Source organism: Eublepharis macularius, chromosome 3 (genome assembly GCF_028583425.1).
Source record: "Eublepharis macularius isolate TG4126 chromosome 3, MPM_Emac_v1.0, whole genome shotgun sequence".
NCBI classification, from domain to species: domain Eukaryota; kingdom Metazoa; phylum Chordata; class Lepidosauria; order Squamata; family Eublepharidae; genus Eublepharis; species Eublepharis macularius.
This window is the reverse complement of record NC_072792.1, coordinates 4731991-4752074: the sequence shown is the minus strand read 5'-3', so window position 1 is coordinate 4752074 and position 20084 is coordinate 4731991. Positions and strand designations below refer to the sequence as shown.

General features: G+C 41.9%; 1 protein-coding gene across 1 annotated transcript in view; it reads right to left on the bottom strand.

Moving 5' to 3' along the window:
• VWA8 (von Willebrand factor A domain containing 8) overlaps positions 1-20084 on the bottom strand; it is a 154089-nt gene that overhangs the window by 15061 nt on the left and 118944 nt on the right. Inside the window, exons 38-40 of the mRNA XM_054975104.1 lie at positions 2038-2146; positions 698-854; positions 269-377 (exon numbers count right to left, since the gene is read on the bottom strand). Of these exons, the coding sequence (XP_054831079.1) occupies positions 269-377; positions 698-854; positions 2038-2146 (375 nt within the window). The remainder of the gene's footprint in view (positions 1-268; positions 378-697; positions 855-2037; positions 2147-20084) is intronic.

Sequence of the window (20084 nt, the reverse complement as noted above, 5' to 3'; positions counted from 1 at the left end):
GCCAGCTGGCCATTCAACACATGCAAAGCATGACTTGGTATTGCAATCATCTGGGAATGCATATGAATCTAAGATCTAGTCCTTAATAAAACACAAGGTGGCACTAGAACATGCAAGTGCAGTGCCCAGAACAGCTCACCCCTGGTGGGGGAGAGACTGCCGCAGTAATGGGGTCTCAACAAGAGCTCCTCCTCGCAGTGGTGGATGTGAACGCTGACTAGGTAAGGGAGAATGAAAAGTTTTATCTTTTTCCAAAGCCAAGCATTACCTGTAGACTATCCAGGATGACCCGGAGCAAGTGCACTTGCCGTCGAACGGCTCCAGAGAACCTCTCATATGTAGATGCATCATATTCACTCATCCGGATCTCCTTTAGCCTGGAAGAGAATGAAAAAGAGGCATTGATCTCAGCTCAAAAGATTCCATCCATGTGCTTGGTGGTACCAGACAGACAAACTACATAGTGCAGAATCCTTGACAGTTTAAACAGGCTGTTGATGAGAGTGGTCATTCTCACAGGATTTCCGTTTCAGCAACCCTCTTCCTATTCTTTTGGAGATTAGCTTTTATGCCTTTTGTGGCTGAATGAAGCCATCCTGCAATGTCGTACCTTAAAGGACAAAAGGTGAACATGGAATTTCATTCCCCCAAATGTGTCCATTCCAAGAAGTAAAATACAGAACAGATGACTATTAACCTCTGCTTGAAAGCCTTTTCACCCATCTCTCTGGCCGCTCTTTTCACCTCTTCAGGCACAGCATCTTTCTCGGCCTGTGATACTTGGTACACCTTGTGACCAGCATCCAGCCGGTATGGTCCCCCTTTGCCCCCCAGGCCAGCAGTGTCTCTCCCACCTGGAAGAAAATCAGGAAAAAAACAGAGTTTTCATTTGAGTTTAAGAATATAGGGTCTGTACACGTGGACTATCTGGTATCAAAGATACCTGGAAGCCAACTAAGGTGTATGATAACTGCCAGTTGAGCCACTTCTCTTTTCTCTGCTTCTGAAGTACAGCCAGGCATCTTACCCCTAGGCTAATCTTCTGGAGGAATTTGCTCTAGTAACAACATCCCCAAAGTGGTTTGCTATTCGTGGTACACTATGGTTACATTTTTTATTTGGAGAAAAGGATGCATGAATGGCCCTGGTTTTGGTGGGAGGGGCTAAAATGTGTCTCGATCTATTGATTCTAACTAGACCGCACAGGCATTCCTTGCAACAAGCTCTCTTGAAGCCGCGTCTCTTTTTTGGACAAGATGTAATCAACAGATCTGTAAGTATAATCAGTAAAGAGACTTTCGCTTCCCTTGAAAGCCCCTTGCTGAGGTCACTGCAAGTCAGTTTCGACTTGATGGCACATCCATCCACCCACAAGGAAACATCTAATTCAGTAAAGACACTTGAGCACCTTTGCATCAAAAATCACATTGGGTATGACATGTAGTGGATAGAAGAGCTGTCTTACAGACTCATCCACAAACTCATTTACTAAGATTTCAATGGGCTTAGACTGGAGTAACTCTGCTTAGGGTTGCATTGTAAATGCACTTAAAATCTTAGTTCAGCTTGCATCCAAACATGGACAGTTGGAGGCTATGTAGAAATCTGGCAGCTGACGGAGACATGGCCTTTTAGCCACTTGGAAGTGCCATTTTGATTAATAAGAAAACAACAACTTTTAATGCAGCTAGGAAGACAATATGCTCAGAAGCAGTCTTATTTATTTTGAAGAATTAAGTTATTTACAAATGTTAAATGTAGAGGGGGGAAATGGCGCTGTTAAAAGATCACATGATCACAAGCAACAAATCCAGCGTCCTGTTGTCATGGCAGCCCCGAGAGAATGAGCAGCCCAAACTGGGGAGGATAGTTCCAGGTGGCTGGAGGAGGGAGGAGGACGCCTTGAGCTCAACACGGAGGACAACACGGGACATATTCAACAGAACGCGGCATCCCCGTGAACTCTGTCTCTCGTGGCAATTCTAAGGTGGCCTCTGAGATACCATTTATGGACAGAGGCATATCGCGATCCTTTACCTGTCCCACCAGCCCAGGTGTTTCCACCAACATGAGGAGTATTGTCTGGATCTATCTTCCCATGCTTTGGAGAACTAACATCCAAGCCACTGTCTCGTTGGATGGTTATCTGTTGAGGCAAAAAAAAAAAAGAGTCCTATCTGTAAGTTTTCATCAGGGAAAAAAATATGACTGCATTTGTATTCCTTGGCCCAAAGGACAGATAACAACATTACATAGCAACATTCCAGAGAAGGACAAAGATTGGTGCTGTAGCTCGGGCAGCAACAAATACACACAAGTTAAAAAGTCTATTATGTGTTGACTCAGGATGAGGCAGAGACTACCCTGGTCACTCTAGAGCAGGGGTGGGCAAATTGCGGCCCACGGGCCACAAGCGGCCCCGCTACAGAGTTTTTTGTGGCCTGCCAAGACAGTCAGAAAAATCCGCCTTGAACCGAGATTTCCTTCTAAAATTAAATGTGCTTGCAGCTATAGATGATATGAAATTAGCACAATAAATAAATTGAATAAAACTACCACTATTTTATTTAATTTATATTTATTGATTTTTATGATACAATTTATACCTTTTCTGAAATGCAAAGTTAACTAATGAATGCAATCATTTTAAAAGGTGCGGCCCTCTGCTAACCTCTGCTCCCACAAAGTGGCCCCCGAGCCAAAACAATTGCCCACCCCTGCTCTAGAGGACGACCTACAGTGGAAGACAGATGGGAGGTGAAGGGCATCTCTCTGGACCTCTCAGTGGCTTTTGATACTATTAAGACTAACCAACTAATGTGTAGCATAAGCTTTCGAGAACCACAGCTCTCTTCACCAGATGCAGATGCATCTGAAGAAGAGAGCTGTGGTTCTCGAAAGCTTACACTACAGTAAAGTTGGTTAGTCTTAAAGGTGCTACTGGACTCTTTACTATTTTGCAACTACAGACTAACACAGCTAACTCTTCTGGATCTTTTGATACCATGGGATCTTTCTGGGCTGACAAGCCGGACTGGGGCTGGGCTGCCCTGTTACACGGCAGGTCTGTTCCTCCCTCTTTCCTATGCAGTTTAACATCTACATGAAACGGCTACAGAAATTATCTGGACATTTTGGCTTCACTGTCATCAATATGCAGGTGACACCAAGATCCCTCTCTCATTTCCATCTGATCCGAGGGAGGTGGTGGGAATACTGAACTGTTGAATGGGATCAAAGACGGATAGGATGGGGCTGAGCAAACTGAAACTTAAAATTAACAAGATGACAGAACTCACGGTCGGAATTGTGACTTAACCACCAGAGTAAGGAGGGGTGGTCCTTGAGTGTGTTCCTCAAAATAATGATCATCTCAGGTGGGGGGCCAGGTTGGTCTGTAGTCAGAAAACAAGATTCAGGTCCAGCAACGCCTTAAAGACCAACTAGTTTTCCAGGGCATGACCTCTGAAGGGTCAGAGCGACCTCTGTCAGACATCTGGAAATCTAGTTAGTCTTTAAGATGCTCCTAGATTTGACCCTTGCTCAAAGTAATGAAATAGATTCTATGAAATTATCTGAACTGCTCCCTTGGGTTAAAGTTAACATTTTCTCAGATTATCTTTATGATAACACTGCGATTAATGATACTTCTTTCTCTTTTAATCTTTGATAAAAAAAAATCCTGTCCAGAATGCAGAGATGTTCAAGAAGACCCCATATTTGCTGTTCAAGAAAGAGTGGTAATATACATACAAACGAACTGTTTTCAGAAATATAGGGGGAGATAATTTGTAATATGTATCTGTATGTATGTAAAACAGCTGGGAGCAAGCACATCTTCAAGGATCTTTACTGTACGGTTGCAATTTTAGGTTCTGATCCTGCAGAATATGCAAGTCAATAGCAAAACGTCCCACTCAGAGTGGTTTACAAGGTTTATCATTATTTTCCCCACAAGAGGTGGGTGGGGTGGGTGGGTGGGGCTGAGAGAGCTCCTAGAAGCTGTGACTAGCCCAAGGTCACCCAGCTGGCTTCAAGTGGAGGAGTGGGGAATCAATTCCAGTTCTCCATATTAGAGTCCCGCGCTCTTAACCACTACACAAAACTGGCTAATTAACCATGAGGTAACACTGATAGTTGACGTTATTTGTTTGTTTGTTTGTTTGTTTATAGTCCGCCTTTCTCACTGAGACTCAAGGTGGATTACACAGTATGAGATTAGTACAATCCGTATCAAGTACATTTCCACAGAGTATCAAGTACATTTCCATAAACAATAAGAACATAAGAACATAAGAACATAAGCAAAGCCATGTTGGATCAGGCCAGTGGCCCATCCAGTCCAACATTCTGTCACACACAGTGGCTAGAAATCCAGTGCCATCTAAAGGACTGTCAGTGAGGCCAGGACACCAGATGCCCTCCCACTGCCTTCCTTCCAGCACCAAGACAACAGAGCACCACCTCCCCACAAAGAGAATACCATCTATCTCCTGTGGCTAATAGCCACTGATGGACCTCTGCTCCATATATTTGTCCAGTCCCCTCTTGAAGCTGGCAATGCTTGTAGCTGCCACCACCTCCTGTGGCAACGAATTCCATGTGTTTGTCACCCTTTGTGTAAAGTAGTATTTTCTTCTATCTGTTCTAACCCAACTGCTCAATAATTTCATAGAGTGCCCACGAGTTCTTGTATTGTGAGAAAGGGAGAAAAACACATCTTTCTCTACCTTCTCTAACCCGTGCATTATCTTGTAAACCTCTATCATGTCTCCCCTCAGTCGTCTTTTCTCCAGGCTAAAGAGCCCCAAGCGCCTCAATCTTTCCTCATAGGGAAAGTGTTCCAACCCTTTAATCATTTTAGTTGCCCTTCTCTGTACTTTTTCCAGTGCTATGATATCTTTTTTAAGGTGTGGCGACCAGAACTGTACACAGTACTCCAAATGAGGCCTCACCATCGATTTATACAGAGGCATTATGATACCAGCTGATTTGTTTTCAATCCCTTTCCCAATAACCCCTAGCATAGCATTAGCTTTTTTTATGGCAGTCACACACTGTGCTGACGTTTTTAGTGAGTTATCTATCATGACTCCAAGATCTCTCTCTTGGTCAGTCTCCGCCAGTTCAGACCCCATCAACTTGTATTTATATTTTGGATTTTTGGTTCCAATGTGCATTACTTTGCACTTGGCTACATTGAACCTCATTTGCCACATGGCAATGCCATAGGGTAAATAGATACAAGTTTAAAAAGACATAGCATTAGCAAGAATCCAATACAAAGTAGAAGAAAATATTGAAACAGAACATAATCACTTCTAGGACTGACATTAGACAACATAAAGCAAACATAAAGCACAGGTAGTACATAGGAGTACATATTTAAAGCAACGATAATATGTTTGAGCCAGTTTGGTGTAGTGGTTAAGAGCGCGGGACTCTAATCTGGAGAGCCGGGTTTTATTCCCCACTCCTCCACTTGAGGCCAGCTGGGTGACCTTGGGCGAGTCACAGTTCTCTGGAGCTCTCAGCCCCACCCACCTCATAGGGTGTTTGTTGTGGGGTAATAATAACATACTTTGTAAACCGCTCTGAGTGGGCATTAAGTTGTCCTGAAGGGCGGTATATAAATTGAATGTTATTATTATTATTATGTAAGGCAACATAGCGGTGAAGTCTACAGTTCCTAACTCATTAGCGAAGCATCTGAGTCCCCATCCCTACAATACAGCCCTCCTATTTGAGTAAAAAGCGTTTTTGAATAATTCAGTTTTGCATCATTAGCAGAAAGCCAGGAGAATGGGCAAGTCGTGCCACAGGGTAGGAGCCACCACAGAGAAAGCTCGTGTACGGGCTGCTGTTGATTTCACCCATGTGCAGCCTGGCACCTGCAAGAGACCCCGTTCAGATGAGCGAAGCTGCCGTGGAGGGGCATAGGGAGGGAGGCAGTCCCATAGGTATGTTGGGTCAAGGCCATGAAGAGCTTTGTATGTAATAATCAATACCTTGAACTGAGCACAGTAACTGATGGGTAGCCAATGGACTGTAGGATGGGAGTGATGCTCCTGCTCCTTCTTGCTCCTGCTAACAGTCGAGCTGCAGCATTTTGCACTAACCGGAGCCTCCTAGTTAACTTAGATGGGAGACCAATGTATAGTGCATTACACTAGTCAAGCCTTGATGTTACCATAGCATGGATCCAGGTGGCCAGGTCGGCCATGACAAAGTAAGAAGCCATCTTCCAGGCTAGAGTGAGGTTGTAGGAAGCATTTTTTGCATCTGCCTTAACTTGTTTTTCTAGTAGTAGCGCTGGATCCAGGTTAACTCCTAGCCTCTTAACTGAGTCTGCAAGGGTCAGATGAACTCCATCGAAAGTGGGGAGTACAATGTCTTTCAGGATCTCTGCCTTCCTAACAAGCATCGCTTCAGTCTTGTCTGGGTTCAATTTCAATTTGTTGTTTTTCAGCCATTTTTCCATGGCTGTCAGGCAGCAATCTAAGGTTTCTATTGCATCCTGTGGGGACCTGGATAGCGAGATACAGAGTTGGGTGTCGTCTGCATATTGGTGACATCCCACTCCATGGCTGCGAATGAGTTCTCCTAAAGGCTTTACGTAGAGGTTGAATAACATGGGAGATAAGATTGCGTCCTGCAGAACCCCGCAAGATAGTTCCTATTCTGGAGAGTTACCCATCGCGCTATCAACTGAGCAGTGGCTTTACGTCCTTTTTTGGGCCCAGCATAACACGCAAATAAATGGTTATCCTTCCTAAACGCTGCTGAACATCTAAGGAGTGTAATGTCCTTTCCGAGTCAGAGGAAGGATTAGGGAAGAATACTGGGAGTACAGTATCTTGTGCCAAATGCATTTGACTCACTACCTTCGCTACCTAAACTTAAGGTCCAGTCTCAAGACTACCTTCCCTTTATGGATTTTCAAAAAGGGCGGGTTAAAGCATAATGGTGCTAATTCACTTACCTGCCTACCAGAAGTGATGGCTACTAGAAATGCGACCTTCAGTGACAACAGTAACAGGCTATAACTAGCCAGGGGTTCGAAAGGGGCCCGCATTAACTCAGCTAGTACTAATTGGAGTGACTATTGAGGCAGTCTCTCTTTAACAGGTGGAAATCATGTACAGATAGAAACCACAACTGTAACCAGCACGTGTGCAACCTGGCCAAGGGGGTGACAGATGTGGTACCCGCTATCAAACCTAGCAAGGTTTGGATATTCATGGCAGATTGGAACTGGCGGTGGCAAAACTGGTTCACCATCTTGCGGATTCTGTCAGCCCGTTCCTGAGAGAGAAAACCCGTTCTCAATGCTATCCAATACAGCACCTATAAACTGAACCCTCCTGGAAGGAGAAAGAGATGGTTTCTTAAAAGTAACAAATAGACCCAGTTTGTTACAGGTGCCTGAGTCGGGTAACAAGAAAATTCAGTTTTATAACCAAATTTAACAGTTTGTTAACACCCAACTATCAGAGGCGATTTATTCCCAAGCCAAAGAAAACAATGCCAGTCTGTTTCCAAACATAACAGACTGGTCCAGTTCTAGTCAAAATTGATTCTGCCCTTGCACTTCCTTATTAGGTGCCGGTTGTTGGCCCTGTCGCTTCCTTTGATATTGCCCCTGCTGAGGCTGGTGCTGTCTGTGAGTATATTGAGGATACGGATGGTAGCAATAGGGCTTCCCTCTATAAAGTTGTTGCTGACGGTATGGGTACCATTGAGTCGTTGGTTGTTTGGGAATCGCACCGTATGAACAGGCCATCTGACAACCCTTTTGCTTTTGGGAAAGGTAGTCGTCGGTCTTGGCCGGAAATATTGTTGTTCCCTTGAAAAGAAGATCTTCAATTTTACTCCTCGTTTCCAGGAGCAAGATCATAGTTCGGAGTCATGCATGCCTCCTTAGTACCACAGAGGCTGCTAGAGCCCTGGCATAAGTGTCAATGGAATTACGCCCCGCATTAATTTGCTGTTTAGACAGCTTCAAGGCCTTTTCCTGTATAACCTTGGCAAAGATTTTTTGGTCTTCCGGGAGCTTTTTGATGAATGATGCCAGATGGTTCCATAGGAAAATTTGGTAGGCTCCCATTATAGCAATGTAGTTCGCAATCTTCACGTTCAGGGCTGCTAAAGCACACAACTTTTTCCCTAAGGCGTCAAGTTTCCAGCTTTCCTTGTCAGCAGGTGTCGTATGCGTGCCCTATCTCAGACATGCCTGCATCTCCTCCATTACCAGGCACAAGGGAAGAGGGTGGCTGAACAAGAAGGCACAAACATCCTCCCTGGTCTTGTAGAGACCTTCCAACTTCCTGGGCGTTGGGTGGGCCAAGGTCAGTTTTTCACAAATGGTGTTAACTAGCTCCGCCAAGCCTTCAAAATTGGGAAATGCGACATTAGATGGATTTCCTGAATAAAGATGCTGTAGGATCTTGTCCTTAGGCTTAGGATCCACAGCTGATACTTCTATTTCCAAGGACTGGGCCATCCGTAGCATCTGCTCCATATATAGCCAGTAGTCCTCATTAGGAGAAACCGGCTCCCATGACCGCTTTATCCGGTGAAGGGTCCAACACTGGGCTAGAGCTGTGGTCTCTGCCCTCTGAGAGCCTATAGGACATGGCTGATTCAGGGACCTCATAAGGTGATTTTGATCCTCTATGCTCCTCAAAGGCTTCGAACCTTGAGGCTACTGAATGTGCGCGATAAGGTTTGCCGAGATCCAACCTATAGCCAGTCGGCATGGAACGAGACCATGTCGATTTACGGTGCCAAGAAAAGTGCTGACGATCCTCAGCATCAGAATGCCAGGAGTACTCTGGGTCAAGTTCCTCCCGCAATTCACCATCCTCTGCCAAGGAGTGGTAAGATGGAGACCTCGATAAGGACGGGGTCCGAGGTCTAACCTCAGGAGCAGCCTCCAGATGCTTTGTCTTACATTTAGCCTTTTGCTGGGGGCTGCGCAAATCCAGTGGCTCCGAGGGATGATCCACACTCCTCGGATCCAGGGTTTTTGGATCCACGGCCCTTGGTTCCGAGGTCCTCGGAGTCAGACTCTTGGCTTCACCCATTCTTGGATCCAACAGCTTCAGATCCAAATGTTTCGGATCCAAAGGCTTCGACGCCAATCTCTTGGACTCTCAATCCTTTGACTCCACATGGCTCGGATCTGAGTGTTTCTTCTTTTTTAACCCGGCAGATGCTGTTGGATTGGATCTGGCTGGTAGGAAACACTCTAGTGAAGTTATCATCAATGTGGTGCCCTTGGGTGTCACGGCACCTTTCAAAATGTTTCTTGGGGCTGCTAGCTCTTTCCCCAAAGCAAAGATCCAACCATCAAAGCAAACAGCCTACCCTATCATCTCCCCACCTCACTGGAGTAGAAGCTGTTTCAGAATAACCCTTGATGCATCTCTTTTGTCTCTGCAGAGAGCCCCCATTCAGAAATAGCTGCCTCCATCATATGAAGATGCTTCAGTTGGAACTTCTAACATTTTGTGGAATCTTGCAACATTTTGAGACTGGCAACATTTTGAGACTCACATGGCAGCCATTTTGAGACTGGTCCCACCCCATGGTAGCCATTTTGTTATGGTTTGTACTACATGCTGTCAAAATTTCAAATGTGCCCACAATTTCAACAGGGTTGGGAACCCATGCTCTAGTGTAACAGAGGGCACTGTGTCAGACTTGAACAAGGGAAACCTGGGTGCAAATTGCCACACTGCCATGGAAGCTCACTTGTTGACCTTGGATCTGTCTCTCTCACCTAACTTCTCTCTTAGGGACACTGTAAAGATAAAATTAGGGGCAGAAAGCCATAAAGAGCCTGAAATCCTTGGGGAAAAGGTGAGAAGTGATATTTTAAAAAGAGATATGGATTTTTTTCCAGCCAGCACTCTGTTGTAGCTTCATTAGGTCAGATGTTTGCACACAGTCCTACTTGAAACATGCCAAATACTAAGGCGATACCTCACTGACCCCTAGATTCTTCAATAAAATATGAGTCAGTGATGGACCAAAAATTCCAGCCCAAACATCTGGCGGCTGTGATAACATAAGGTAGTAGTAGTCGTAGTCGTAATAAAAAAATTTGACTTATGGAAACTTACAATGAAACTATGTTTTCACCAGAGTAAGGAAACCTGAGCTGTCTTAAACTTTCTGCCCCCTTCTACTTTTCTGTCATCACGTCTGCTGCTCAAAAGGAATTACCAGAAGCACGTAAAAATCTGCAACTTTATCTCTATTCATTCAGCATGCTGTTATTCAGCCTGTCATAAAAGGTTAGTGGCTCACTGTCACCCTCCTGTGGCTCCCAGAGAAATCAGAGCAACTTTTCTACCATTCCAGATTCTGTATAGATTGCTGCTTTAATGCTTTCTCTGATCAGACAGGATCTCTGACCAAAAAAAGCACTAAGTAATAAGTAACAAAATACAGTGCTTAACAGAAGGATTGATGCAATAATCAACCTAGTTTCCGAACAACAATAAATACAAAGAATCTGAAAAGTGAATTGTTATGAAACACCAATAAAAACTGCCCAGAGTAATGATTTGGAGGGTGCATTTCAATGAACAAACGTGTGCTTTGAATCAGGGGGATGGGGCACAAAGCTTCTTTGGGCACTGATATGGGGAAATGGCAGCGAAGGGTCCGTTTATTGATTTACTTCATTTATTTGTGGTCTTTCTCCTCAAAGCAGCTTCCATTGTTCTCGTCTCCGCCATTTTCTATTCACAACAACCCTGTAAGGTAGGTTAGGCTGAGAGTGTGTCTCCAGGGTCTCCCAACAAGCTTTCTTGGCAGAGTGGGGATTTAGACCTAGGCCTCCCAGATCCTAATCCAACACTCAAGCCACTACACCTCACTGGCTCCCTTTACTATGTTTAAGAAGCTTCTTCTGTTTCTTTGCACTAAATTTCCTCCTTCTGAAGAGACTTTCCTTCTTCTTAAAGGAAGGCGTAAGTGCAATTCTGTGTCCCTCTCTTTGAACTGGAATTGGCATTTCCTTTATTCTATCTCCTCTGAAGCCCTCATGGTGAGATATAAAAACAGCTCTCCACAGCCAGAGCAGAGATAAAAACGCACCGCATCTCTCTTCCCAACCTGAAGGGAAGGAAGAGAAACAAGCACTCTCTCTGCCTTTTGCAATGCAAAGATTAAAAGCTGTCCCTACCCAGCTTGGAAGGGAGGGAAGAGAAATTAGCTCCTTCTTTCCTCCATTCTGCAATGCAGAGATTAAAAGCATTGTTTCTGTTCCCACCCAACTTGGAGGGGACAGAAGAGAAAGCAGATTTTTCTCCTCTCCCTTTTGCAACTTCATTGTGTAGCTATTTTGCTTGGGGTGGTGGGAATCAGCACTCAATCCACCCCCCAGCTGTGAGTAAACTTTTGAGCAACAGGCAGGTTCAAACCTGTTGGTCCCTGAATGCACAATTCTGCAATTCAAACCTCTGGATAAATGCAAGCAAGTATTTGGTACGGTCATCTAATTTGAAGTAAATTATTCTTTGATGTGATAAGTATCACTGACATAAGTCATAGAACAAGTTTTGGGGGTTTTCTGGAAGTGCCAGGTTGCAATACAAAATACTACTTAACATAGGAAATGAGCCCTGTGTACTCAAGTTTCTACAATGTTGCATTTAGGTTCATTTTTGTTTTTCATGAAGGGGTTTGCCATCCTTCTCCACTGGAAGGAGATCTTATAAACCATTAACGTCTCCCATATTTTAATGTACTGTTCTTGGATTGTGTGTCTGTGTGTGTGTGTGTGGGGGGGGGTCTCTTGCATTTCAACTATTTTGCTATTAGTAGTTTTTCTGTAGTGAGCAATATATAAACCAGTTTTCCTCTTAGAAGGACTTTTTGCATTTTGATTCAGTTTTAGCAGGTTCAATTTTTCCTGTTTAAAATAAGGATCCCACCATTTTAATTGTCCATTTGCTGACATTTTTGTCCCAGGCCTTTACTTCCTGCATTACGCCTAGTATTGTTTTGTCCCTTTGTTGTTTTTCACCAGAAGCACGGCTTGGGCATTTGCATCCCAGACTACTGGCAGCGAGACTTGGCTTCTCATATTGCGAACAAATTGATTTCAGACTCAATGTTCTCAGCTGTGTAACAATATGCAATCGTTTCATTTCCAATCTAGTCCTTTTCCATCTGTTTCTTTGGGAGGAATCCAACAGGATACGCAGCAATGTTCTGCTCAGGCCTTGGCTTGTTTTATTTGACTTAGCCGGGAATATGGGTGGCTAAGAAGAGGTTCATGCAAGAATAAACTGGGATCTTTCTGCCCCACGAAGCTGCATCCAGACATCAGTCACATCATGAGATCTAAATAAGCTTCTGAGAGGGAAATACAAATTGTTAATTAAACCTACAAATTGTTAATTTAAACCAGCCTGTGTCTCCTTTTTTTTTTTTAACTATTTATTTTTCATTTTACAATTTACAATATTCATAAATACATATAACAATAATACAAGAAACAAACCTTGGAACGGTCAATAACAATAACAAAGCCAATGTAATAGACTACAAAAACAGTGCAAGGGGGAACAGTGAGGAGATATTCTCATAATATAGCTAAGAAGCTAAAAGTATTGATGTCAGCATTAGGCAGTTGATTAGTATTGTATAAGTAATTCAAAAAGGGCAACCATTGCGTAAAGAATGATGACTGATACTGTGGTTTATCAATAGAATGAAGGTGGTCTGCTATTTTTTCCATAATAAAAATATCCCATACTTTCTGAACCCACTGTTGTAGCTTCGGAAGCTTGTCTGATTTCCAGTGTGCTGCTAGAAGCATTTTTGCAGCAGCAAGTAACATAAATATTAAATTTTTGCGCACCTTTGGTACGGCAGGGTCTTCCCAAAGACCCAGCAAAATAGATTCTGGAGTCATGAGCAGTTCATGATCTGAAATCTCCTTAATTTTCCTTGAAATTAAGTCCCAGAATGATTGGATCTTGGGGCAAGACCACCACAAATGGATATAGTCACCAATTTGACCGCACTTTTTCCAACAGAGCGGTGTTAAATTGGGATTGATTTGGTGTAGTAATTGAGGAGTCATGTACCATCTCGACAACAATTTAAAAGAAGACATTTTGATATTGATTGCGTTCGAATTTAGGGGCTTGCCAGACCATATTGTGGACCATTGCTCCTCTGTTAAGGGGGTACTGCAGTCCGTATTCCATTTCAATTGGTACCTTAATGAGGATTGATCATTCTGTGAGTTTAAATTAGAATAGATGCTAGCTATGAGGCCTTTACGATGAGGTTCTATTTTTTCTTAATAAACGTTCAAAATCTGTAAACTCCCGTTTCCAGGAGTCGACAAATAATTGGCTGCCTATAAGGTGAGATAATTGTAAGTATTGATACCAAGGGACCACAACCTCTGTATCCCCTTCTATTTGCTCCTTAGTTAGGATGGCCCCATGTTTGGTGATGTCAATGATCCTAGATTTCTTAATTACCTTCCATTGCTGAAATGAAATTAAATCCTGACCTGGTGGAAACCACGATTGGTCCAGGAAGGATGATAGTGGTGACGGTGTAGGAGCTAGATAGTTTCTTACCCTGTCCCATACAGATATAGTAGATTTCAAAAATGGATTGGCAAGAGTTTGGGTAGGCCTGTGTTTAGGGTCTGTCCAAATTATATCCTTTATATCATGGGGAAGAAGATGTGCAGTTTCAGCATATGTCCAGTCTGAACTATCTGAGGAATGCAAAAGAAGCACTATGTTTGCTAGCTGTGCTGCCATATAATAACATTTTAGGTCTGGAATAGCCAAGCCACCCTTTTTGGTTGAACGTTTCATGGTTGAAAAATTAAGTCTAGGACGTTTATTAGCCCAAATAAATTTATTTATAAGAGTTTGCCACTTTTGGATATCTTGATCAGTGAGATTAATAGGCAGCATACGAAAATTAAATAAGAAAAGTGGTAAAATCATGGTTTTGACCAGTTGTATTCTTTCAGCCCAGGATAAAGTCAACTTGCTCCATTCTTTAAATTCACCTATAACTTTGAGTTCTTGGGTTTTAAAATTAGATTCCTTTAAATTTGCTAGGTTGACAGGGATCGTGATTCCTAAATAGACCCAGTTCTTGCTGATCCATTGGTATTCATAATTGGAGGCTATCTGAGCTTGTGTGTCTGGGGATAAATTAATAGGATAAATTTCAGATTTAGATTTATTAATTTTAAGACCTGATAGTTGACCAAAGGTATGTAACTTGTCTTCCAAGGGAGGTAATGAAGCAGAAGGGTGAGAGATATACAGAACCATATCATCAGCAAAGAGAGAAATTTTATATTCATGACTTTTTATTCTAATGCCTTTGATCTCAGCTGATTGTCTTATGGATTCCGCCAGAGGTTCTATAGCAAGGGCGAACAGTAGTGGTGACAAGGGGCAGCCCTGCCTGGTCCCTCTTGTAAGTTTAATATCCTTTGAATTTATACCATTTATTTTTAACCGGGCCGTAGGGTTGGCATAAAGTAAGCTGATTGATCGTATAAAAGTTTGGCCAAAACCCATTTTTGACAGGAGTCTCAGAAGGTAATTAGTTTCCAAGCTGTCAAACGCTTTTTCTGCATCAAGTGACAACAAGAGAGCCTCCATTTGATAGGTAATGCAATGATTGATCATATTAAGAGATTTACGCACATTGTCTGCCATGTTTCTGTGTGGAATGAAGCCGGTTTGGTCAGGGTGAACGTAATGATTAATGATTTTGTTTAATCTGTTGGCCAATATAGCTGTAAAGATTTTAGCATCCTGATTCAGCAAAGAAATCGGACGATAGGATGATGGGAGGGTGACATCTTTACCTTTTTTGGGGATCACAATGACTGAGGCTTCATTCCATGACTGAGGGAAGATGCCCTGGGTAAGAATTGCATTGCAAGTCAGCCTGAGTGGTTCTGCTAAGCTATGTGTGAAGCTTTTATAAAATTCGGCAGGAAAACCGTCCCTGCCGGGAGTTTTGTTAAGTTTAAGCTTCTTGATAATCTCTGTGATTTCTTGGAGAGAAATGGGCGACTCCAAGAATTCCCTATGCGCTGGCGTAAGACTTTTTAGGGAGGTGCAGGATGCTAAGAAGTTGTCAATATCAGATATAAATGGGTTTGTGGTTCTATAGAGCTTAGAGTAGAAGTTGTAAAATACTTCCAACATTTCCCTGTTATTGGAAGTATAATCCTTATTGCCTTTTTTAATCAGATTAATTTGGTGGGCTGAGATCTTTTTTTTCACTTTCCAAGCAAGCAAGCGAAGTGTTCCAGGACCTCTGTGCCAAAATTTCTGTTTTAAGAAAAGTAAGTTCTTCTTGATTTTAGAGGACTCTAGAGATTCCAACTTCTTTCTTTCGAGCAGAAGTTGTTTGTAAACTTTTTTATTATTAAATTTTTTATGCTTAATTTCTAGTGCTTGGATTTTGCTTAAAATGTCCAATCTGAATTTCTCTCTTTCTTTCTTGTAGAAGGAGGCTACTGAGATGATTTTCCCTCTGACCACTGCCTTCATAGCATCCCAAATTGTTGCCTGGGAGACCTCCCCTGCAACGTTCTCTTTAAAATAATTTTCAAGTACTTTCTCTATTTCTTTATGTATAGATGGGTTTAATAAAAGAGATTTATTTAATAGCCAATGAGTTTCTTGTTTTATTTTATCATCTAAATTCAAGCGACTTTCCACCCAGGCATGATCTGACCAGATTTTACTCCCAATATTAGAAGAAATTAAATTTTGATAAAGTTTACTGGAGGCCAGAATAAAATCGATTCTGGTATGAACTTGATGCCGGGCTGAAAAATAAGTGAAATCTTTCTCTACTCCATGGTGAGCTCGCCAGACATCCTTAAAAGCAAATTTATCGAACAACATTTGTAGTTTCAGTTGACGTGGTATTTTCTTGCAACGTCTCCCATCCCTCTGGGACCGATCCAGATTTAAATCAGCTATACAATTAAAGTCCCCCCCAATCAGAATCTCACCTTCAGCAAACATACATAGGTTGGCAAAGGTTTCATGCAAAAAATCAAGTTGCTTATCATTAGGCGCATAAATCGAAGCTAGGGTTACCCTTGTCCCCTCCAGGTTCCCTTTGATAAATATGAACCTTCCTCTAGGGTCCACTTCAGAGTCTACCCATTGAAATTTGATATTTTTCGAAAATACAATTGCAACCCCCCTTGCGTTTGAGGAGCCAGGAGCTTGGAACTGCAAATTAAATCTATTAGATTTCAGTATCTGAGGCATTTCCTTTTTATAATGGGTCTCCTGTAAAAATAATATATCTGCATTCTGCTGTGCTAAAGCTGTGGAAACACGTTTGAGCTTAATGGGGTTATTTAAGCCTCTGCAGTTGAAAGTAACAATTTTAATTTTCCCTGTCATGACCTAACATTGTGAAGAGGCTAAGCTGATGCAGAGTACAAGTAATAAACTCAGACAAAAGAAATACAGCTCTAGAATGAAGAACTGCTTCTTCCTTTACCTTGCACGGCTTACCATAGGAAGCTAAGAATGACCAGACCTTCCAGGGGAAAACATTAACAGTACCAACTAACCCAAAACACCCCCCAACCAGTAACAACTTAGACATAACTAACCTAAACTATAGCTCCTTGAAACCAAAGAGCTAACCCCTCCAGAAGCACAGAAAGAAATTTCCTGTACTACTAATAGGGAGGAAAGAAATCTTTACCTCCCTATATCTGGAGGTCCCTAAGAAATTTGGGAACTAGAATGAAAAACAGGTAACTCCCACTCCCCCCCCCCGACCACAGATTGGCAAGAAAAAGATGAAATAGCTGGAGATGAAAGGGTGAAGGGCAGCGAGAGAAAGAAAGAAAAAAGATAAGGGTAGCGACAGAAGAGAACAGTCAGTTCTCAGACAAAAAAGAAACAAGCCAAAATTTTCCCCCTCTTTTCCTTCCCCCCCTCCCCCACCCCCCTTATTCCTTGCAAGCTCTTCGCATCAAAAGCCGAGTCAAACAGGAGACATTGGTGAACAATCTCTAGCTCAAGAAGATGATTTCGTGGGGATTGTGATCCATCTCTCTTGAGTGGGAAGGTTTTGAGCCGAGATGTTTTCTGCTGGGTTGACGATCAAGTCTTGGGTTGGCAAGTTCAAATCGGTGAGAAGTTTCAGGCCAGAGACTATATCCACTGCATGAAGAACTCTGCCTTGATGTGCAACCTGTAGCTTAGTCGATGACACCCACTTGTATCTGATATTTGCTTTAGTTAGCGTTGAGGTGACAGGCTTAAGCTCTTTCCTATGCAGCAGCGTTTCATTTGACAGGTCCTGGAAGACTTGTATTTTTTTCCCTTGAAAAGAAAACGTGCCTCTTTTCCTTGCTTCTTGAATGATTTTTTCTTTGGTACGGGAATCCAAAAAGCGGACAACAATGTCTCTGTTAGCATTTGCTCTCAGATTTCGAGGGGAACCCAGCCTGTAAGCAGACAATATGGTTGGTGCCACCCCCTTCTCCAACTGCAGCTCATGAGCAAGCCAGCCAGATTTAACTGATAAGCAGTTAAATCTGCTGTGCCTTCATCTGACTCTGTAAATCCGCGGAATTTCAAATTATTGTATTTTATTTTATTCTCTAGATCCATGATTTTATTTTTCAGCCAGTATTCATTTGCTTGCATTATGCGCGCGTCTTTTTGCAAAGACAGGCTGAGGTCTAACGCTGAGTCAGCTGTTTTAGTAACTTGCTGAAGAGTTTCATTAATGAGGGTTAGCTGCTCATTCATAGGCTTAAGCAACTTTTCCATCCGATTAGCAAATTTCTCCTCAAGTTGATCTAGTTTAAGATTAATGTGAGCTTCCAGTACCTGGATTTCTTTGTAATCTGCCTTCTGACTGGCAGGGGCAGCAGCCATCTTGGTTGCAGCATGCAGCTCCATCTCAGCCCCGTTCTTTGATTCAGATGGTGAGAAAAAGGTTTTAACCGTTTGTACGGTCAATTCTGAAGTCTTATTTTTATTACCTCCTGTGTTGCCCATGATTTGTTATGAAGAGCTTGGGTTAAAAGCTGATTAAATCAGTCGGGAGGGAGTTTGAGTCAGGAGCCTGAACTTCATGCGTCTGGCATGCACGCTCACGACGCCCCGCCCCCCTCGCCTGTGTCTCCTTTGAGGGATCTATATTTGTCATTTACACTGCAGATAGTTGGTACCTCTGACCCTTCTCGTCTTTCAGAAGCCAACGGCTGCTCTGAACCTCTTAAGAAACTATTTTGATTTCAAACTATGAGATGTGTCTTTAAGGTACATCTCCTGCAGTAAGGAAACACCTTTCCCCCCCTTTTATGTTTGTGACTCAAACTTGTGATATCAAAAAGAATTTCACAACCACTTGAAGGAGGACCAAATAGTAAAATTGCTAAGATACACAGCAGAATTTTTTTTTAAATACTGCTATATTTTGACTCATTTCCACAATCCAAAGGTGTTGAATTAACAAGAAACTTTTTTTTTCTAATAAATTTTTATTCAAACACAACAATATAAATACATATGATATATACCAATGAGGATAGCAACACATGTTATAAGGGCTGTTTCCACACTGCTTACCTTCCCTTGGAACGACCCGGAACATGACGCAAAAAACGCAGAAGATCACATTTTCTCGCACGAGATTTGTGCGAGAAAACGCGATCTTCCACATTTTTTGTACGATGTTTCGGGTCGTTCTGAGGGAAGGTAAGCAGTGTGAAAATAGCCAAGGTATTTTACACAACATTATCAACTAAGATAACTATATACATTTCTACTAATAAGTTAAATTCGGTACAGAACTCATGTCATTTATTAACCAATTGTTTAGTTACACAGATATGACATTGCGCCAATATTTATTGACGTCTACGAATTAAAAATGTTTTGATATAGGCGATTTGGAGGTTGCAGATCTTTTTTGTTAATGAATTCGAAAAAGGGCCACCATTTGTTATAATCGTGTTGTATCTGTAAATATAGTATTCTGTTGTAAGTTGTTTGTTATTTTTTTCAATAATAAATTGATCCTATAACTTTGTATACCATTACAATTTAACAATTTAATTAAAAGAGAGTTTTGACGAACCTAGCAAAGTTACAATCAGACGTTACACTTTTGCAAGAAACACACTTACACTGCAAGAATCAGAATGAATTAAAGGCTCCATGGCTGCAGTACCAATTTCATGCCAAAGGTACATCAAAGGCTAGAGGGACAGCAGTTCTTATAGCCAAAAAAGTCAAGCTTAACCTCAAAGCGACTCTCATTGATCCAAGAGGGAGATAAATATTTGTTAAAGGGGAAATAGTTGACAATATATACACAATAGCCTCTTTATATGCGCCTAATCTAAACCAACTAGGATTTATATAACAGGTTTTCCAAACATTTTCCAAATTCCAAGAAGGAGCAGTGATAGCAGGTGGGGACTTTAACTACATTTTAAACCACAATTTGGACAGAACATATTTTAGTAAGGTTAAGCCCAAAAGGAAAAATCAGAATACTGAGTTAGCAAACTTATTGAATCAATTCAATATACTTAATAGACGTTTGGAGACTGAAAAACAAAACAGAAAAGAACTTCACATATTACTCTCCTCGTCACCAAATTTGCACCAGGGTTGATTATATTTTGATTTTCCCCCAACTAGTTAGGAACGTGCTGGAATCCGAAATAGGAAGTATTTTATACTTAGACCATGCAAGGGTAAATTGTACAATCTTGTTAGGCCCAGAAACAGAAAAAGATATACAGTGGACTCTAGATAAATCTAGAATATAATGAAAATAATCTATAATGAAAATAATGCAAACATCATACAGACCTACCTCAACACAACATTTGAGTGAGAATTAAACTGATGATGTCTCCCCACAAAATATTTGGGATGCTATGAAAGCAGTCCTAACGGGACAACTAACATCACTGTCATCAGACGTAAATAAATCCAAAAAACTGCTTAAATTAGAAATAGCAAATAGAATTCATATCCTAGAAAGACTGCACAAAGAAAGGG